This window comes from Vombatus ursinus, unplaced genomic scaffold (genome assembly GCF_900497805.2).
Source record: "Vombatus ursinus unplaced genomic scaffold, bare-nosed wombat genome assembly UNPS02010304.1, whole genome shotgun sequence".
In the NCBI taxonomy this organism is placed as follows: domain Eukaryota; kingdom Metazoa; phylum Chordata; class Mammalia; order Diprotodontia; family Vombatidae; genus Vombatus; species Vombatus ursinus.
The window spans coordinates 6,242,058-6,263,840 of NW_020950082.1; the positions used below are offsets into that span (position 1 = coordinate 6,242,058).

Here is a 21,783-nt window from a genome sequence, read left to right on the forward strand (position 1 = left end):
GAAAGCTTTTGAGGTAGCTTTAAATCTATGACTTATGTAATAAATGGGGCAGCTAGATGGTGAAGTGGATAGAGTGCTGGACTTGGAGTCAGGAAGACTTCTTTTTATGAGTTCAATTCTGGCCTCAGACACTAGCTGTGTGAGTCACTTGGGCAAGTCACATCACTCTGCCTCAGTTTGCTCATCTGTAAAAAGAGCTGGAGAAGAAATCAGCAAACTACTCTAGTATCTCTGCCAAGAAAATTCCAAATGGGGTCACAAAGAATCAGACATAACAACACCAATGTAATAAACTCAAATGAGTTTCTGCCTCTTCATCTTGTTTTGTGTGTTCTGTCTAGAACGATGTTAAGAGTCTCTTGACCCAAAAGTTGTTCCTATAAATGACTTAAAAAATATAATGTGGATGATTAAAGATTAGCATACTTTGAACAGTTTACAAAGGAAACCTTTCAGGATAAACATTTATCCAAGCTACCACTACAAAGAGGGAAATCAATACTAATGTTCACTTTGTGTGGTTAATATCATTCCTCTGGAGATAAGTGGAAGGGTTGGGTGGGGAGAAGCTCATTCCTCTGGGACTGGGGTTAAGAACTTGTTAGTTGCGGCAGCTGACCACGTCAGAAACGAAGTGGTAAGTGTAAGGAAGAATGTTAACAGGGTTGATGAGGATGTGATCTAGACCCCAGAAAGGAAAAACCCTGGACTTTCCCACATGGCCGGATCTCTGGCTTTTGCCTGAGGTTATAATCCCATCAACTGGCCTTTCAATGTGGCTACACCCAATGTCCTCTCCATTGTCTTATCTCCCTATGGCCCCTGGCCATTCTCCACACTTGACCTAGGTAGACTCCATTGTCCAGGTCCCAGGAGTTCTGTTCATCCCAGTTTACTGGCCACTCCCATTCAGATCTTCCTAAGAGGCCTCCTCCTGTCACCCCAAACTACTTGGCCACTCCTAGATTCCTCCCACAGTCTTTATGCATATAAGGTCCATCTTGTCTCCATTAAGAGGCTGGGATTTTTATAATCTAGCCACTGCCCTGATTCTTATAATCTAGCCACCACTCAGCTTTTCACAAGCTAGCCAATAGCCCTGAGATGCTCAGATTCCTTAAGAGTCTAGCTAATATGGTGAATCTTCAATAAACCTTGTTTTTGGATGAAAGAAGGGTTGGGTCGAATTCTTTCGGGCAGGACTCGAGTGTTGTGATTTTGGGATTCCAGGACCCCTAACCTCTAGACCTCATCAGGTTGAGTTCTCTTTATTTTCTCTAGAATATCAAAATACCTCATTGCTTTTGTGTTTGGCTTGCACCGGCGACTTTTCCTGAAATAAGTTGTAACTGGGTAAATATCTAGGCTAATAACAAAAGAATATTCTTTAAGTAGTTATAACAGCATTAAAAGACCAATAATAATTTTCTTTGGCCATTTGTTACAGACAAAAATGCCATTAAGCTCAGCGATAGTTTTACTTAATTCAATTTCACACCAAGGGAAAGAAATCATTTTAACATTTTTTTTTTTTACTTTTGATTTTGATATTCAGCCAAATAATGCCAGTCTGTTGATAAAGATTATTTTAGAGTTAAGAGTTCTTGTTTTTCGGTTATGTCTGACTGACATTTTGGGGGGTTTTCTTGGCAAAGATACTAGAGTTGTTTGCTGTTTCCTTCTCCAGCTCATTTTACAGATGAGAAATTGAAACAAACAAGGTTAAGTGACTTGCCCAAGGTCACACAACTAGCATCTGAGGCTATATTTGAATTCAAGAAGATGAGTCTTCCTGACTCCAGGCCCCACACTCTATCCACTTCGCCACCTAGCTGCCCTATTTTATGAGAGTAGCCTTTACAAATTTAAGATATTATTTACCATAAATTATCTCAGATATCAACTAGTTGAATACATTATCTTGAACTTAGTCTCATTTCTAGTAATTCTACTTGGAAACAGGAATTATGAGAGTATAACATTTATTTCATTCATTATGATTGATACACACACATCTGACTTTTCACATGTTCTGGGTTATCAAAAATTATTTTTATCTCTGGATATTTCTGCAGGAATTGCTTTGAAAAGAAACCATTCATTCACCTATGCATGACTATGTGCGATACTCTGAATAGTCCTGTTTTCTCTGCTCCCAAGCAATATGCTGACAGCTATAAGAAATAGGAAGTTGCCTAATTTTTTTTTTTTAAGACTGAGTCTCCCCATGTCATCCTGGCTGAAAATGTAGCAGCTACTCTTGGCCTGAGTCTACTTACGATCAGTACAGGATCCTTGACCGGCACTTTGGCTTAGCCCATGATAGCTCAGAGCTCCAGAACTCAAGCCCTCCACTAACACCAAAAGCATAGTGGGGATTACCAGTGTGCACCACCAAAGCTGGCCGTATTTATTTTTAATCCTATCTTTTTCATAGGATCGTATAAGGAATGTGCTTAAACATCTGAAAGCTGGAGGCAGATTTCTACATATCCTGTTTCTTCATTACATTTCTATGTGCTTGTCCTATTCTCCTCCAGATGCTAGTCCCTTCCTCCTAAAATTACCCTATATTTATTTTGTATATGGACATGTTGTCTTTCCAACAGAATATAAAGCCTTTGGAGGCAAGTCTTTGCATCCTCCAATGCCTGGCCCTTTGGAGACACTTAGCAAATTGTCATTTATTTTAGTTGGTTGATTCATCATCATCATCACCATCATAATATAAACACCATCAAAACTCATCCAAAATGTGCCCTTTAAAATTTAAAACATATATGTACACATGTACACACTATGCCCATTGCAGCCCAGCCAGATTCACACACAGAAAACTATCTTTTCATGTTGGCGTTTGTTGAATTGTTGAAGACCCTAAGAGTATGGCAAGCACTAAGGTTTGCCCAGCATGCTTGGCTGTGGATGGCCAAACTTTCATTCAGTTGGATTTGGTCAATTTGTCTCAGCACAGAAAGGAAGAATGACTATAAAATCATTTTTAAATGCTTCTTTTATTTCATTGGTTGCACATTGGGTGAGTGAACTCAATATTACAACTGAAACATAGAATTGATACAAATTAGACTTCTGTTTACATGGAAAGGTAATGAATGAGGGCTTTCGGTAAGTGTTACTGAAAGATTTAGTAGAAGTGTTGTCAGTGGAGTGATTGAGGTGAATGTTTTGGTGAAGTGCTGTTAAATTACTGAAAACCAATAATGAAATGCTGTTCTCAAAATAAGTGGAGATCCAGTCTCTTAACCACAGCATTTACTGAATTGATATTTTCTCATCTTGGATTCTGGTGATTTTGTTTTTGTAATTAAACAAAGCATTTAAGATTTATTCATCATAATCAGACTCTTCTGAATATAAACAAACTTTTGGCAAATAATATTTATACAGAAAAATAGTTTTAGATCCTCTCAAATCCCAGAATTATTCTATAAAATTACATTATAAATAAATAAAAAGCAAAATCTGTTGTACATATATTTGTACATCTATGTAATTGCCTTGCCTCCTCCTTACTGTAAATGGTATCCTTATGGTCCTTTTGCATAATATAGTCACAAATTCTGGAAAATGGATATCTTATTAAAAATACAGTCTTTTCTATTTCTTGGGATGTGTATATGTGATGCTTTTTGATGGTTTATCTTAAAGGGCTGAAAATAGTTGTATAATAGTCATTAAAAAATCAAAATTATGAAACAATAACATGAAAGACAATGTTATAACAAGTAGTCTACAAAAATATTTCAGTGATGCTCATAATTTACCTTTTAGTTATGTGTACTAAGTTTTCAAGGAATCTAAATTAATAAGTATTAAAAAAAAATGAACAAAAACAACCTTGAATGCTATAGGCAAGTTGTAGCATAACTACATTGTTAGAATTGAGAAAAATTACAAATACTAATAGTATATAATGGTAAAACTACCAAAGTAATAAAAGTTTAGATACAATATTTTCCCACAAATTAAAACAAATGTAACAGTACAAGCACTATGTTAGATTACACTTAGATTGTGATTTTTCTCTCATTAGGGTGATCAAATCTATGACTTAATATAAATAGATAGGAATTAGACTCTGAGCAACATGAGTTAAAATGGCAGATCTTTTTTGAGACAAATCATGACACAGTTAGTGTCTCTAGTTTTCAGGATTGGCAGTGATGCCAACATTTAAAATATTTTACATTCAGTCTGAAAAGTTTAAGTCAAAATACTGCAATCACTAATATGCTCACAAAATAAAGGGATGTTTTAAACAATTACACATCATATTCATTTATTACAGCTGTTTTGTTTTTGAAACAATAATTTAAAGACTATGTAGGTATTGTATCGGACGTGTGCAACATATAAAATGTGAAATATGAAATATTTGGTACAATAGTGCTTAAAATAAACTTCAAAACAAACTTTCTGAACAAAATTTAATTGTATCGCTATAACCTTGAAGATCAACCAAGTATTTAAAAAAGTAAACAACATTAAAATCTGTTTCATCCATATATCCGTATATATGTATGTATATATAATATGTATGTACTTGTATTAAAGTTTTTTTATATTTTTGAGACATAAAATATGCTTTAAGGTGAAAAGATTAAAAGAACTATTTTTCCATGCTGTAGTCAGTTACAACCCTTTAATTCAACTTTTAAAATGTAAAACAGTAATGGATTTTTAAAAGTGAAACTATCTACTTTTTTGTTGTTTGTTTACATAGTAATTTAGATTAAAGTCACAGTCAGATTTTAAGTGACTAACCTCAGATTTACTTAAATTAGAATATTATACAGATCTCCTCACCTACAGCTTCTTTATTTTACTACATACATCTTTAGTTTCAAAGTGTTATTCTGTGACAGGCAACTGGATGGTGAGTTTGAAAGACTAATCACTTAGATTAGGTTGTTGGCATTGGCCTCCTTTCCTTCAAGCTGGATGAAGTCTGGCAAAATTTAGGCACTTCTGCAAAGTCTCTCTTATAAAACAACATTAAAAATATATTTGTAAAATAATACCTTCAAGACTTTGTTGGTTGGGGGTATGAAGCTCATACCGTGCAAAGTTTTTGTTTCTTTTAATCTATTTTTCTTATTCTAGAATCACATGATTCAACACAGCATCTCCAGGCAAGCCAAACACTATGCTTTGATGCATCCCCAGAACTTGTGCTTGTCCTTGGATTTTCCATTAGAATTTGAGACCTGTAGGACAGGTCTTAGTTTTACTTCACTTCTTTCTTTGCTGCAGCATCATCTCATTGAGAAGTGAACACTTACCCTTTGATTAAGTGGGCAAAGGAAACGATAATAATTCGAGTGAGAATTTAACCTGTACTTGGGACAGGTTGGAACCAATGCAAACTGATTATTGCTAAATTTGAAATGTTCTGAGTCTGAAAAGAAGAAATTGGTTGGGCTTTCTGCATCAGCTATAGTTATGGAGATAAGACAATATTCCCTAGGACAGAAAACCATGTTTAGAGAACTTTTGAAAGTAAACTTTACCCTTTATGTCTTTAAACATCACAGCTGGCATCAGGTAGTTAACTATTTTAGGTTGGAATATACTAAGCATACCATATTTAATACTCATATATGATATAGCAGCACTAGCTTCTTAGAGTTTGTGATCTGTCCAGAAGAACTACATTTTTATTTAGCATGCAGTTTGTGGCAATTCTATCGAGGAGGAAACAGGATAGTATGTACAGTAACAATGTTTTGTTATTCTCAATGCGGTTTCTTGGCATTCCATTCCGTTTCTGCTGATTATTTCAGTATTATCTGTTAAAGGGGGAAAAAAATCACTGTTAGATATCCTTTTGTAAAAATCAAAAAACTGCAAATTCATGCATGGGACTTGTCAAAATGGAATCAATTCTATGGGATTTTCATCAGCTTCTTATACCTGGGTATGAATATAATGAATACATAAATCCACCCTTAATTCTGCAGGAAAGTGGCTGCATGGCATACTACTTCTCATAATTTGATCACTATGAAGAATGCCACTTCCAATGCAAGAAAAAAAAAACTATCCCCCTTGTATTTTCTTCAAGCTTGCTTTTCCATTTCAGCATTAGGGCATGTCCACATAAGGGACCATAGAAACACCGATTTAGAGCTGGAAGGGACCTTGGAGGCCATCAAATCCAACTCCTTCATTTTGCAGATGAGGAAACTGAGGCTGACAGAGGTTAAAAGACTTGCCCAAGGTCACATAGCCAGGAAGTGTCTGAGGCAGGATTTCAACTTAAATATTCCTGATTCCAGGTCCAACACTATTTTTGGTAGTAGTCCTAAAACGTGCAAGGTCATGCATGCATTGTTATCTGATCCCATTCTTTTTTTAAATGACCCAGATCTTTTTTCTGTATACTCAGTTCATCACAAATTTATATCTGCTGACTATCTATGATAGAGAATTTGTATATGTATATTCATATGTATATACATGTATAACACATAAACATGTATACATATGAAAAGTTGAATGCATTTTTTAAAGTTGATTAACATTTATTCACTGACTTCCATTATAAAATTGGAAATGCATTCTAATAGAAATAAATTTTAACCAAATATATAGTAGAAATCACTTTGTGAATTTTGAAGTCCCATGCTTAAATGAAACATGATAATTTCCTATTAATATGAAATTTGTTCTAAATTAGTAAAAAAAAAACAAACTTATACTTAAACTGAAAATTTAATACAAAACCCTTGATCTCTAAGGTCCTTTACAGTTTTAAAATTCTATGATTCTAGGTCAATGGGAAAGGGAGATATATCCTATGTGTAGCCTGACCCTTTATATTCAGTCTATTATATATAGCTGTCTTTATAAACATTCTGTTTTACAAATCCAAGCTTCCAACTATTCCTGCCAAGGAGGTTTACTCTGTGTTATGTTTTAGCCAATGGTTTGTTTATTTAAAGTCCCACGTTTCTGTTAAGGAAGTATCTTTTATAAATTCTTTATACTAAGGGTCTTCCTGCAGAGTGGAAGATTACCCAGTAAAAGAGCCATTACCTTTCAGTACACTTTATGATTCAAAGAAACATGGATTCCCTCATGTAGTTTTCCTTTAAGAGGGTACAGCCATATTTTGTAAAAATATAGTTTTAGTGCCCCCAAATAATAGGTTACAGTAAGTAAATAGGAGTGTTCCTTAACAGAACACAAAATCACGTAGTGGCATCTTGAGTTTACAGAATGGAGAAGCAAGGCATGAACTCTGCTGAAGCTGCCTATAGATATACTTATTGGAAAGCCATATCTTTAGATATAATAAGTTTGTTTCTTTTGTCAGTTTTAATTAATGTATCACCTTCTTTTGACATGATCACTAGCATTTCAGTTTGAGGGGAAAATGCATTCTTTGTTGAGCTGTGTACTATTAAATCTGTATTTGGAAAAGTTAAGAAATATCACATATCCTTTTTTTTTTTTTAAACTAGAACACTACCCATACCCATATTGGTAGATTTTAACTTAATCTTCACATCTGGGCATATAGTTATTACATATTAATTATTTAGTTTCTTCATTTAGCTGCAATGCTTCTCAAGCAGTTTGTGCTCCAATGTGTTAAATCATATATCTTTTAAATTTTATTCTAAACTCTAATCGCCTTTTTATAATGCCTATGAGATAAATAGCTTGCCATATAATGTTGTGATTCTTGAAAATGTGTTTTCCTTTTAGAATTTATTTATAGTCAAGCCTATTTGATGAAATGAAAAGGCCAAATAGGATAAAATATGAGCTATAACAACAAAATTTCTGATACACCTGGAGAAAAAGCATTCTGCAGAAAGCATAGCAATGGACAATAAAGATATTTTCAGCATGTACCCTAAAAGAAATCCATAACAAAGTGTGCAATTACTCAAAGGACCTAAAACAACTTTTTGGGTTGTGAGTTCAACAAAAAAATATGCAAGACCACCCACCTTTACTTAGACTGTAAGTCAGCATTGCACATAAGTACAAAGCATTTACTAGACTCCTCCATGCCTCTCTTGCTCCAGGCCCCAGGCTACACTGTCTGAATTCTATGGATAGTGAAATAAATCAAGACAACCTCCTGGATTATTGAACTCTTAACTATTACTCATCTCTGTCATGTAAGGCAGTAGTAACTGTCTCCATACATAGAACCATTTGTTAATTGTATGTTTATTTATTTATTTCCTAATGCTGAGCAAAAGCCCAAGATACAAGATGGTCCATTTTAAATGGGGACCACTTTTGTAACTTGAGAAGGATTTCCATATCTGGGTATCAGTAAGTATTCCTCCTGATTTCCCCCCCACCCCCCATCACTCCTTATTCTGGCCCTATGAGGAATTATCAGTTTTCCCTCTGTCCCCTGTTTAATTCTGTGCTCTGTGTTTAGTCCGTGCTAGGACTTTCACTAGCATCACACCAGTTTGGACACTTGGCTGCTTGAAATAAAACTTCATACATGTGTGAAAAGAGCTCAACTTTTGTGTCCATGATGGTTTGAAATCTAAGCCTCCAAGGAAAATTTTGCAAAAGGATTCATTTTCAGTTTACTATGTTCATTGAAGGTGGTGACCTTTTTTTGTGTGTGTGTGTGATCACCAAGAAATTCAAAGACACAACATTTACACCTATGAGTCTATCATTTTCAAAACAAGTCAGAGAACTTGTGACAATCTTCCTTGGTCTTCTTGTCTACACAGGCCAGATTTTTGTAAGCATGAAGCTGTTCCTGTTGTCCTCTTGGAGGGATTGTCTTCATTACTACAGGAAAGTTTTCCTTCCATGCTCTGACTATACAGTTTATATCTCTTCCCCCATCACAGGAGATGCTGGGAGCAACTCCCAGGACAGTTCTTGTAATTATTTAACATGGTATTTATCCATAGCCTATGGTTTGGGGTTTAATAACAGATATTGTGTTAAATAAGAAATTCAGAGTAATTCTCTATGCCTTTGGAAAATTTTCAGCTTGGTTGTGAAGATAAGATGCCATCAGCTGAAGTTATACACTCAATAAATGCCCAAGGGCAAAAGTAGTAGAGACTTTAGTATAAACTGAGAGGCTGTCTGAAAAATTTAGGTGGTTTGGTTCATGACAATACATCCAACTAATTTCTGGAGATCCTCCTCTTCCAAAAACAGTTTAGCTGAGAAATCTTGAATTTGCCTCATAAATGGTTTTATCTTTCAGAAGGTAAGGAAAGCAAAGAAGGATAATAATTTTGACCAAAAATGAGGAGCTAGTGGGTGAAGTGAAAATGATGGGCATGTTGGGAAGCTGCTACCCTTTCTTCAAGGGCAAAGCAAGATATAATCTGATGAATACTCTTGTCTTCAGGCAATAATTATAAGTGTCCAAAGGTAGCAAATAAGTAGGATCTTGTGGACTGTGCCTCTAAAAGAGAAGGAAGCTCAAGAGGAGTGGGAGACTTTCAAGAATGAAATTCTTATGATGAAATTGTGATCGATTAATACCGTTTCATAGGATTTATAGCTGGAAGGGATGATAGAGATCATTTTGTTCAATGCTCTCATTTTACAGATGATTCAATGAAGAAAAAAAAAGACAGTTTATTGACCAATTTACATTTTTGAAGGACATATACAAGAAATCAAAGCAAGAACAAGTAACTGAAGAAGAATGCAAAAAAATCCCGTTAGAACAATTGTCTGGGAATTAATGTTCACCATGAACTGAGGCTTATGACAAATACTAAAGGTAGAGTATGACAATAGTACCAGTGCTTTTAGTTTGGAAGGTAGTATTGAAAGCAAGTAGAAAATTAAGGAGATCTCTGATTATAGATGGGACAATAATATGATGAAGAGAAGTCAAAAATTTTTAACTCCAATTTTGCTTCTCTTGTCTTTATCAAGGAGGAACTGTCCTCAGACTGAGAAAGACATAACAAAAATGGGAAATGAAAACCAAAATAAGTAAGAGGATGCTAAGAGAACACCTAGCTGCCCTCAATGAATTCAAATCACCTGGTGCAAACTAGACCTCAGAGTATGAACAAACTTACTGATGTGATTGCTGAACTGTCTTTGAGGAAAATATGGGTAATATGACAGGTACTTCAGGACTGCAGAAGAGCAAATGTCTTAATTTTTTAAAAAATGTAAATAGGTAAATTACTTCAGACTTTAGGCCAACGAACATGATGATGACTGTTGGTAAAATTTTGAAATAGATTATAAAAGAAATGGTGTGTGTGTGTGTGTGTGTGTGTGTGTGTGTGTACATGTGCAGCTTATCAGGGGTAGGCTTGTACACAGTATATTTGGATTTCAGAATGGCATTCATGATACCTATATGACAAGAAATATAGTACCATTAGGTGGTTTTAAATAATTTGATTGACTAAACCCAAACAATGTTGATTAGTGGGGAAGTTTAAGATCCTATACATACCTCTATTTGATTTATCATTTTTATATATGACTTAAATTAAGGTATAAAAGGAATCATATTTGCAGATGATACAAAAGTTATGTAGTTAGCTAACACATTATATGATAGAATCAGGATCTAAAAGGATTCTGACCAGCTGGAATGGTAGGTTGAAGATAACAAAATGAGAGAATTAAATATAAAGTGCTGAACTTTGGTAAAAATAAAAAACAAAAACATTCAACCGCATAAATAAGGAATGGGCACAGGGGACATAAACTGAAAGCAATTTATATGGAAAAGACCTGGAAATTTTAGTGGATTGTGAGCTTTGTAGCAATGTGATGTGGTGGTCAAAAATAACATCGCCATTTTTAATAGAAGTATAATGTTCAGACAAGAGGAGGTAATAGTACCACTGAACCCTGCCCTGGTCAGAACACCTATAGGGTATTATAATGTGTAATTCTGGATGTCCCATCCAGAAGGGGCATTGAAGAGGCTAGAATGAATCCAGAGGAGGCAACCAGGTTGGTGAGAGAACTGAGAACCATTATTAAAATGTTGCTTAAAGGCCCTGGGAATATTTGACCAGAAGAAAAGACTTGATAGGGGGTGGGAGAAGAAATCTTCAGTGATAAAAGTCCTTATATATTGGAAAAATTGCCTCATGCAAGAGGGAGTAGACTTGTTCTACTTGGCCAAGGAAGGCAAAAACAGGACTTGGAAAGGCAGAAGTTTTAGGGAGAGAGATTCTGGCACAGTGAAAGAAACATGGGCTCTGAGTTTGCCTCTTGAGAAAGATGCTTAAGTAGAGGCTGAATGAACACCTGCGGCATTATTACAGTTGGGGTTTAAACTACAGGTAGAGATTAGATTGGGTGACCTATGAGGTCCTTTCTAACTCTAAAGGTCTGTGATGACAATCTTTACAGTTTTAGGAAATGCCAGTCATCCCACTCATAGAGACATCTTAATAATTCTGGCCCCTCCTGCCGGAGTAGATGGATGATGTGCCAGTTTCTTAATGCATTTGACCTTGATTCATCAGACAAATGATGGATCACAATTTATAAACCTACCATACAGTAACAATTAAACTTTTAAATTTATATGCAAAGATAGCCATCAAGTAATACTTATTAAATTATTATGATGTCAAAGCATTGAACATAATATCCTACTCAGAATAAATTAAGATTTTATGGGTAGAGGAGAATCTTAATTTATATAGTAGTCATCTTCTTGAAAAGTTGGATTGAAATTGGATCATACTTTAACTGCTCTTTGAAAGGATGCGATATAAAGTTATGCTATGGTGAATACTTGTATAATAGAATTCTTTTTAAAATGAATAATAACCATCGACATCCTGAATTGAAAGTTTGGATTGCCATATATTGTATTTACTTAACCTGGGGCACAGTCATGGTAAAAGTTCTGGATTTGGAAAATCCAGATTTGGATTTGGAAAATCCAAAAAAGATTTGGAGTTAGGAATTATTAAAGTCTGAATCCTGACCCTGACCTTTGCTGGCTCTGTAACCCAGAGCAGGCATCTCCTCTTTAAGCCTCAGCTTTCTTATCTGCAAAATGAAGATAATAATACCTCTCCTACTGACTTCACATGGCTGTGAGGAAAACACTTTGTAAACCTCAGAGTGCCACAAAAATGTGAGTTGTTTTCCTAAGACTGGCTAAAATAGCAGCACAACCATTTTGTTATTGTTTGGAAAACCTTATGTTTCTTATGTAGAATATGTTTATTATTTTGCTCTGTAGCAGAATCTTGAGTTGGAAGAGATTTGCATAGGCCATCTAGTTCAATCTAACCAAGAATCTCATCTATCAAATTATTATCAAGTGGCCATCTAGACTCCGCTTGGAAACCTCTACTCAAAGAGAACCAAATATCTCCTAGGGAAATTCTTTCCACTTTTTGACTGCTTAAATGTTAGGAAGTTTTCCCTTAGATCAAGCTGTGTTTTCTCTTTGTGATTTCTACCCATGGCTCTTAATTGCACTCTGTAATCAAGCAGAACAAGTCTAGTTGTTCCACATGATAAGATTGTCAGATGCTTGAAGATATGCTGTAATCCCTTCAACCCCTGGCCAGGTCTGCTTTTCTCTAGGGTAAGCATGCTGGAGAAGGAAATGGAAAACCACTCCAGTATCTTTACCAAGAAGACCCCAAATGGGGTCACAGACAGCAACAGCAAAGCATACCTGATCTCCTTATGTGTGATATGATGTCTAGTCCCCTCACCTTGCTGGCCATCTTCCTCTAGACACACAATAGCTTGTCACATAACTCTTGCTAAAATATGGTACTCAGAATTGAAGTTTTCTAGATGAAGCATCACCAGGGCAGAATATGATTAGACTATACCTCCCTTTTTTGGGACACTATATCTTATTAGGGCAGATTAGAATAGCATCTTGTGGTGGGAAGAGTGCTGGACCAAGAGTCTGGCTTCTGACACTTACTGTGTGACCCTAGCAAATAATTTATCTGAATTTCAGTTTCCTCATCTGCGTAACAGCAGCACTTTCCTCAAAAAATGTTTCTAGGATCAAGTGAAATAATATAAAGCATTTTGCAAACTTTTAAATGACATATAAATGTTAGCTATTTTTATATGTTTCTGTTGACTCCTTTTTAACTTGAGACCGACTAAAACCCGGAAACCTTTCATAGAAACTGTTACCTAGACATGAAGTTGGTTATTTGAACTGAAGTATAGAATTTTACATATATTACTATTAATTTTATCAGACTCAGTCCATTTTTCTAGCCATTGTTCCCTTCTTGGATTCTGAGTCTTTAATGAACACCTGTCATCTGTAAATTTGACAAGTATGCCATCTGTGCCTTCATGCCAGTCATTGATAAAAATTATATTGAACAGAAGAGGGCTAAGGACAGATTCCAGGAACACTCCAGCAGCGATCTCCCTTCATTTTGACCTTGGTCCATTAATGACTACTCTTTGGGTCCATTTAATCAATTCATATAACTATTATCATGCAGGCTACATTTCTCCATCTTGCTCTCAAGCATAGCATGAAAAAATTTTTCAAGTGCTTTTTTAAAACCTAGGTATATTATGTCTCTGATATTCTATTGTTCTATTAATCTATGCATTACATGACAATATCAGGATTTAAAAAGACCTTGACATTTATCCTATCAAAAATGGAAATGTAGTTAGTTTGGGATAACTGTTCTTTATGAAAACATGCTTGATGTCACTGATTATATCACTTCTCTTTCCAGAATTTTCATACAACATTCCTTTATATATTCCAAAATTTTGCTGCAGAAATTGAAGTTAAGCCTACCAACCTATGAATCTACCATCTTCCCTTTTTAAAAAAGTATCAAAACTGTCAAAGAGCTCTGTTTTGAATTTAAGATAATAGATTGCCAGGGAAGTCTGACCACTTCCTATTCAAAAATGGGTTTGTTTTTCCTTTGCTTTGAAAACATGTAATTCTTTGTTTTTCTTACTGGTCACTTTCTTTCTTTTTTTTAAAACCATCTTTGGTTTCTTGAGATCAATTACAATACTTCTGAACATCTGGAAGCTCAAGTTAACAGGTCCCTTCATAGAAGGGGAAAATTTTTTTTTTAAAGTTTGATTTGGGAGGTAATTTAAAAAACTTCTTTAAAATTACATTTTGAATCTAGGTTCTTCTGAGAATTAAAAAAAATTTTTTTTAAGAATCTGGTAGTGATAAAGTCTGACTGACTAGTGCTTATTGATATGAAAGACAATTTCTAAGTATAAACTGTATGTGAATGCAGACATTATAGTGAAGAACTGTCTGATTCTTAACTACTGCAGATTTGAGAAATATCAGTGTTAGAGTTGAAATATCATTGGATTTGGAGTGCAAATTCGTGGATTCAGCATTGGCTTTACTTCTTTGTGTCTGTGTTACCTTGGGCAAGTCACTTTATATATATATTTTTTCCTATCTTGCCATCTACAAAATGACAGGGTTGGACTAGGTAACCTTTAAAGTCTCATGAAAGCCATGACCCTATGATTGCCTTTTCAGATTTTTATAAGACATGACAATGCTTACCCCAGTGCTCAAAGGGAGAATAAATGCTTTCTCAACTACTCTGTGACCCTGGACAAGTCATTGAAACTTTCTGAGTCTCTGTTTCCTCATCTATAGAATTAAGAATTTTGATTAAATGGTCTCAAGTCCCTTCCAATTCAGAAATTTTATGAAACTGAATTAGTCACAAAATATTGGATTTAGTCCTTGTGGCCAAAGAGCAAGGTTAAATTGAGAGGACAAGGTTTTTTTTTTTTTGGTTTGTTTTTTTGTTTGTTTTGATGGGATTCAAAAACTTTTTCTATTAGAAAGTTATATCTTTAGCCTATATTTTTAGAGTGACCTCCTTCAGTCATCAGTCAATTAGATTGTCAAATTTTAAGAACAAATAGAAATTAATACTTTACTTTATACTAGCCTTTTAGAAGTGTTAATTTGGTATTCTGTTGTTTTTTCTTTTTAAAGTCCTATATGTTTTCCTAGTGCTTTTATTTTGAGACTTTCTTAAGCACCAACAATTACATATACATATACATTAAACATATGCATGTATATATATTTATACATACATATTTAATCTTTACTTCTTTGATCCAATAGATTAATTAATTAAGCTGTTGCTCTATATACTTTGTAATTTCATGGCTATGAGACCAAAGCATCAGAACACACCCTGAATTCATTAGCACAGGCTAGAGATGCACACATTTCTCAGAAATAAGTATATCTTTGGGGCTGGAACCTATTTTACAAATTAGCAACTATTTTTTTCAAGTAATAAATCCCAAACCCTAACGATGTATATACTTTTTTAAAAAAGAGCCTATATAGAATTTTAAAAATATAATTCTACTGCATATTCTTAAATATGATTAACTAAACATAGACCACAAAAACAATCTGGATGTCTCCTCAGTGATTTACCTCATGATATACCCTTAGCTAAAGCTTTAGCTGGATATTAAAATCTCTCAACTCAACAATCAAGGTTCTTTTCATGTTCTCTCTTCAAATAAGTAGCAATTTCAGACTCTGAATTTCATGTCCAGAGTACTATATATGACAATTTTGTCTATCCACATTGAATTTTTTTTAAAATGCCCCTTAGCAGCTCTTAAAAGACTTTCAAGGTCATTTTCATGAGATCTTTATAGTATAACATTTTAATCCCATTTTGCTGATCTAGAAATTATGGCACAAGGAAGTTTTATTTTATGGACACCGTATGTATACTTTGTCCAATGTACCCAGTGCTCTCCTAAAAAGGAGCATTTAATTTTAATTTCCTGTGTGGTGCTTTGTCCTCTCTACCAAGAAATGGTTTATTATGCTCATCTGAAGTGGCCATTGTAGGGGCCAGAGTATGTTTGATCAGTGGTGACAGGAGTTCTATGATACTCATTGCACCGCCTTGTCATTCTAGAATGCTGGTGGAGGCAGGCAAAAAGGAAAGCTTTTCCAATCCAGTCCAGGTCATGGGAACAAACTGTAAAGCAACAGTCAGGGGCCAAAGGCAATAGTACTGGATGGGAGAAAATGGCGGCTACTCTAAGCAGCCTCATGGGGTGTAGTGGCTGAGCCATTTCCAAAGGCTGGTGTGCCTAACCTTCTCCAGTACTTCCGCCAGGATTAACCAACCTCTCCCCCACTGGGCCTTGCTGATACTTTCTGTGGGCTGCCTCTGGAGGCTAAGCTGCTACCTAATAGCCCTTTCCTAGACAATTAACAGTCAGTCAAATTCACAGCTTTTCTGCCTCTTTTTCTGAGAAATTCTGGCAAATTCCTCTGCTATGAAGGAAACCAAATCCAAAGAGGAAGATTTATTCATTATTACATCCCAGACAGACTATTCTCTCAAATAAACTTTCTTTTCAATGATGTAAAACCATGTTTGAAAAATGAGACTCCAAGTACTAAAAACTGGCTATTTTATATTTAGCAAATTGTTGTCTTGACCAAAATCCTGAACTGAAAGCATTAGTTTGAGTTCCCTTTTCCACAGAAAAGAGAACACAAATAAGAGCTGATGCTGCACAAGATTTGAGAACATTAAAAATAAAACCATACCTGGTATAAGATCATGAATTAATGACAACCTACTGTAGCATCTAATAATGATAATAGCAATAATAATACCTAACATTTATATAGCACTTTAAAGTTTGCAAAGCACTTTATATATATTATCTCATTTGGTACTCATAACAATCATATAAGTGTTATTATTATCTCTGTAAAATTTAGAGATAATAAATAAAATATTGACAAGCATCAGGCCTAACAGTGACAGATAAGACCAAGAATCGCTAAAATGTCCATTGGTCACTTACTAAAATGAGTAGTTTATTCTAACTATTAAGCAATGCCTACTTAAGTCTCAAATTACCCAGTCTGAAAAAAGTCACACACAAACAAACTGATGCTATATAACAAGGGAGCAGTAGTATTGGATGAGATATTGAAGGATCTGCTTAACCATTAATCTCTAAGTCCTCATGTGTGTATGAATTATTCAGGTCATCAATATGGTATTAACCTTATGCCAGAGGCAAAATACTCAGAAAAGTTCAGTGGCCATAGTATGAGTAGCAAGTCAAATCATTCTGAAACCCAATCAAGTATGATCCAAAGGAGTGCCTACTATTAACTTATTTCAGAACGGCAGCATTCTACATGTTACTTTAAACCATAGTGGTGTCAGAAGCCAGACACTTAGGCACTCTGGCTAAACCATAGCTTAGCATCTACACAGGCATGCCTGCCTCATAGCAGGCATTCACCAAGGACAAATAACTAATTCTGATTCTACAACTGCTTGAGTGTTTTCATTATCTGCACTATTAGAATTAAGGGCTACTCATCAAATCATTAGAAGTTGGGGAGACTAGGAATGGGGGAAATCGGGAAATGTTGCATTGTAATATTAACTCTGCTCTTCACTTTTCAAGTGTAGGCAGGAAGAACTGGGAAGGGTTATAGTTCATGGCTTAATCATGAAATGCCCTCAATCTTTAAAAAAAATATAAAAGCAACTGTTGTCCTTTGTCCTTTGGATATAAAGCAGTCATTCTTTATAGAATAAGATTTATCATAGAATTTAGAATTTAAATGCACCTTAGAGATCATCTAAACCAACCATCTTTACTTATTTTTTGTTTTTTTTTTTAAAGGGCGGGGGGAGGCAATCAGGGTTAAGTGACTTGCCAAGGGTCACACAGATAGTAAATGTCTGAGGACAGATTTGAACTCAACCACCTAGCTTCCCCACTCCCTTCATTTAATAGATAAAGAAGTTGAGGCACAGAGACTTTGTGAAATACCCAAGTTCCCCTGGTATCACAGAATCAAATTTGGAAGGGGGATTTGGGGTCATCTAGTCCTGTCATTTTATCATCCTCACAAAATTCTAACAAGTAGTCATTTAGCCACTGCTTAACTTAGATCACTTTTGGATAGCTCAAATTATTAAGGAAGTTTCTCCTTGCATTCAGTCAAAAGGGGAAGCACTGCTTCTGCAGAGATGTGATTCAAACCCAGATCCTCTTGATGCCAAATCCAGTGCTCTTTCTACAACACTTCCCTATTCGTAATAGGGATATACTTAGAGACCTGTTTTTTAATATGATGTATGGTATGAACTGATCCATCCATCTTCTCTCACCCAGTTCCCACTGTGCTCCCAAAGGTCAGTGGCATGCACATATAAAGAGGCTAGCCAGAGCTATGAATGCAGTCTGTAGAAGACTATTTTTCTTTGTTACCTAACTATCTGATTTTTATGGGGATTAAATCTGTCCACTTGACTTCTCTATACCCATCACCTTCTAAACAGTCAGCCCTTTAACTAGACTTTAACATGACCACAGTTAAAAAATGAAATGATTTTGAAGTTGATCCAAACTAATTTGAATTTAAGGATTTCCTTTGGCCATAAAGTGCCGGTATAAAAACGAGAGCTCTCTTTAGATTAAGTGAGTTTCTCAGGAACCATACACTGTTCTTTAAACAGTGAAATTCAAGATGACTGTTCCAGATATACCCACATTTTTCTAAGTAATGATGCTCATCTCAAAGATTCAGAGAAGTCAAATGACTTCTTTTACAAAGTGATTGCCCTTCATGTCAAGTTCAGTAAGAACACTTTTACTGTTTCATTTAATCACTAAGGAAAATTAAAAGAAAGGGCCAACAGCTCTATGAATCCAAACCATAAAACAGCAAGGAGAAATGGATAGAGGAAATCTTCTGACGGACAGCTTTCAAACACTGTCTTTTCAAAACTATGTTATAATGAGGCAGCTAAACTAAACCTTATTAATACTGTAGACAGAACAAGTACTAAAACAAGGCCACCAGGGCTGTGCTAGCATCTCAGGGGACACAAGGGGGCCTGTTTCTTGCCCCTCATTCCCTTCCAGCATCAGCTATGCGTTCCCTCGCTGAAACCCAGACTATCACCACTGTCTCTGTGCACCGTAGCTCTTAGCTTTCTTCCTTTCAGCAGGCTGAACAACCTCTACCTTCCCTTCCTCCTCTCCCACCCCTCAGATGCTTGGCCTATGGAACTGAATCATGAGGGACCCCAGGAGCAGTGGATGGTGGATCAGAAGCAAAGGCACCGTGGCACTGCCTTCTGCTGTCTGACCTCCACGGTGAACTAAGCCTTCCTCTCCCCTAGTTATTATTCTCCTTGGCCTCTTATTTCCAGAGTCTTCTGTGAACCCTTCTCTGTTTTGATCTAGTGAAAAGATCGCAAAATTCAGAGACTGAAGACCTAAATAGCTCTGTCAACTTCTGCCTTTATGACCTTCATCAAGTCACCTTACCTATCTGGGACTCAGTTTCCTCATCTCTACAAATCTAAGTATGATCTCTTCTTAGAATTCTTCTATCTTTTGGTGTTCACTAAGACCTATCTTTCTGCTAAAACTATCACATCTCTCGACATTCCTGCTAAGGCTAACTATTCCTCCTTTCATACTCCTACGACACAGAGGACCATGAGGAGGAGTTGACATACTCCATGGATGCCAGCTCTATTTGTGGCCCCCTGCCACATGCAGACCATCACTGAACCACTACCTCTCTTTCTTTTAAGTTCACTTTTTCTTGTTCAGATCCTTGTCGCTGCCATCTATGGTCACTCCTCATCTCCCCCCCCCCAATAAGTTTAGTATCTTATTCTCTACCCTGCTTCTTGACATTTCAAACCCCCTGAATCCCTAGTTCATCAACCTCCTCAACTTTCATGACCTTAGTCTCCAATTTACCTTAATCATGCATAGGAGTGGTCATACCTAAAGCCTACCCTCTATCTTTAACCCAAGCTCAACCTAATTTGCTCCAGATGCTAGAATTCTTAGTTATGATTCTGATTACAGGTCATATCTGAGATGTGAGAACCTCAGATATCTCAAAATATCATTGATATCGAAACTCAGGTTAAAGTACTTCTAGGCAGGGCTGCTTTATGAATGGAGCCCACTAGTGTTAGAAGATTCTTTTTCTCCCTGTGTTCCTGTAATTGCTCCCCCACCCCACCCTCCACCCCCATAACTGAGCAAATAGCACAAAAAGAGTTTACGTAAGAAGAAAAAAATTCCCACTGTAATGGCTTGAAAAGAATGGAATAAACAAGATATCGGTGAGGTTGTACAGGGCAGTTAAAGTTGAAAGAATTCAGTGGAAATTGAGAATAGGAAGTCCTCCCCCTCCCCTTCTCTGTCCTACATATACAACAGGAAGTGTGCCACAGACAGGATTAAATGCAAGAGGAGTGAAGTCCAGCTGGTAAGGAAGAGGGGTGTTCCAGGGTCAGGTGAAGAAAATTTCCTTCCTTTCTAGATTCTTGGGAACCCAAGGTTATACAGCTCGAACCTCTAGCACCAAGAGAAAGATATAAATCCTATCTCCCCCTTGCCTCTTCAAAATAAATTTATTTTTGATAAAAAACAAAAAAACAAAACCAAACACACAGCAATGATACTAAATTGCATGGTTTTCTTTTAAAAGCAAGAGTGGGAGTAAGGAAGACCTGCCTCTTCCCTACCCACCCACCCACCACACTCCCTTATTTTCTGTCTTTTTTGTGTTCCTCATTAATAGTCTCTATCAGTATTCCTTTGTGCTTCCCTGCTCCCAATCCCATCTCTGCCCTTTTTACTGTTCCTAATATTTCACCAAATCTCCATTCTTTCCCCTTCAGTCTTCACCTGCAGTCTACATTAGCCACCGCTGCCATAATCTTTTGGTTTTTGGCTGCAAAGCAAACTTCGTGGAGCATTTTAGTTGGGGCAAGCTCTGAATTTGCTTCAGATAGTTCAGATTTTGGGCTCAGCTACAATTCTGTACTTGAACATTACATGATTACTGAAAGCCAAAAGTAAGGCTTTATTGCCTAGAGATAACACAAGATACCAGAAGTGAGGTAATTAATTAATGCACTGCTAATTATATGTGTTAATATATGAACACTTTGGAGCAACTTTGCCATTATACAGCCATTTATAAACTGCCATTATATGGAAAGGTCAAAGATAATTAAAGGGAGATTTAAAGACACTTTGAGAAGTAGCATTGCCAGTTATTTATAGTGAAAAAAGAATATAGTGATGAGAAGGGCAGTTTGTGCTTTATACCAAATTTGACTGTTTTTTCTTTAAAGTATTTTTATTTGTACAGAAGGGGTTTCCAAGACTACTGGCTTAAATTGTGGTTCTTTGATAAAACTATAGCTGGTTGCATTTTGGAGAGGAGCAGCCTGCTGTTTGGCAAAATATCTGTAATATTTAGCAAATTCTAAAGGGTGTTTAGTCAGAATAATTGTTTTGCTGAAGAAAAGCAAATCTATCACTATAGATTAACATAAGGGCCTGGCTGGCTTCTGTAACTACTAGAATGTTTGCAAAGTAAAACACAAAGCCCTCTGATGTCAGTGACGTATAATTTTGATGAAAAGATTTTTTTCCTTGACATTTTCCATTCTGGTATATTTGACCAAAATTATTCCAGCCATATTTCAGACTGAGTGTGAAAAGTTACAGTTTCACAAATCATTAACAGCTGAACTTTAAAGTGAAAAGAAATATATAGAAAAAGTCCTCTTTAAGGACTGATATGGTGGGTTTCTATTGGAAATGTAGGCCATCTGGATATAAATCCATTTGAATAGAAATTCTGTATCTGAGAATAATCTTTCACCTCTCATATGGTTTTATGTCGAATCCATAAAAACTGAGACTTTTGGATAGCACAAAAAGACAAATATATTTGGATCTGAA

The 21,783-nt window shown here is 35.8% G+C and overlaps 1 protein-coding gene across 4 annotated transcripts in view; it reads right to left on the reverse strand.

Annotated features, from left to right (window-relative positions):
• Positions 1–2,995: 2,995 nt before the first annotated feature.
• Positions 2,996–21,783, reverse strand: part of MBNL2 (muscleblind like splicing regulator 2) — a 166,817-nt gene continuing 148,029 nt past the window's right edge. For 2 of the 4 annotated variants that reach the window (XM_027854118.1, XM_027854115.1), the window contains one exon: positions 2,996–5,810. In XM_027854118.1, coding sequence (XP_027709919.1) covers positions 5,683–5,810 — 128 coding nt within the window. In that variant the 3' untranslated portion in view covers positions 2,996–5,682. The remainder of the gene's footprint in view (positions 5,811–21,783) is intronic. The other 2 variants (XM_027854119.1, XM_027854116.1) reach the window with 1 other exon arrangement.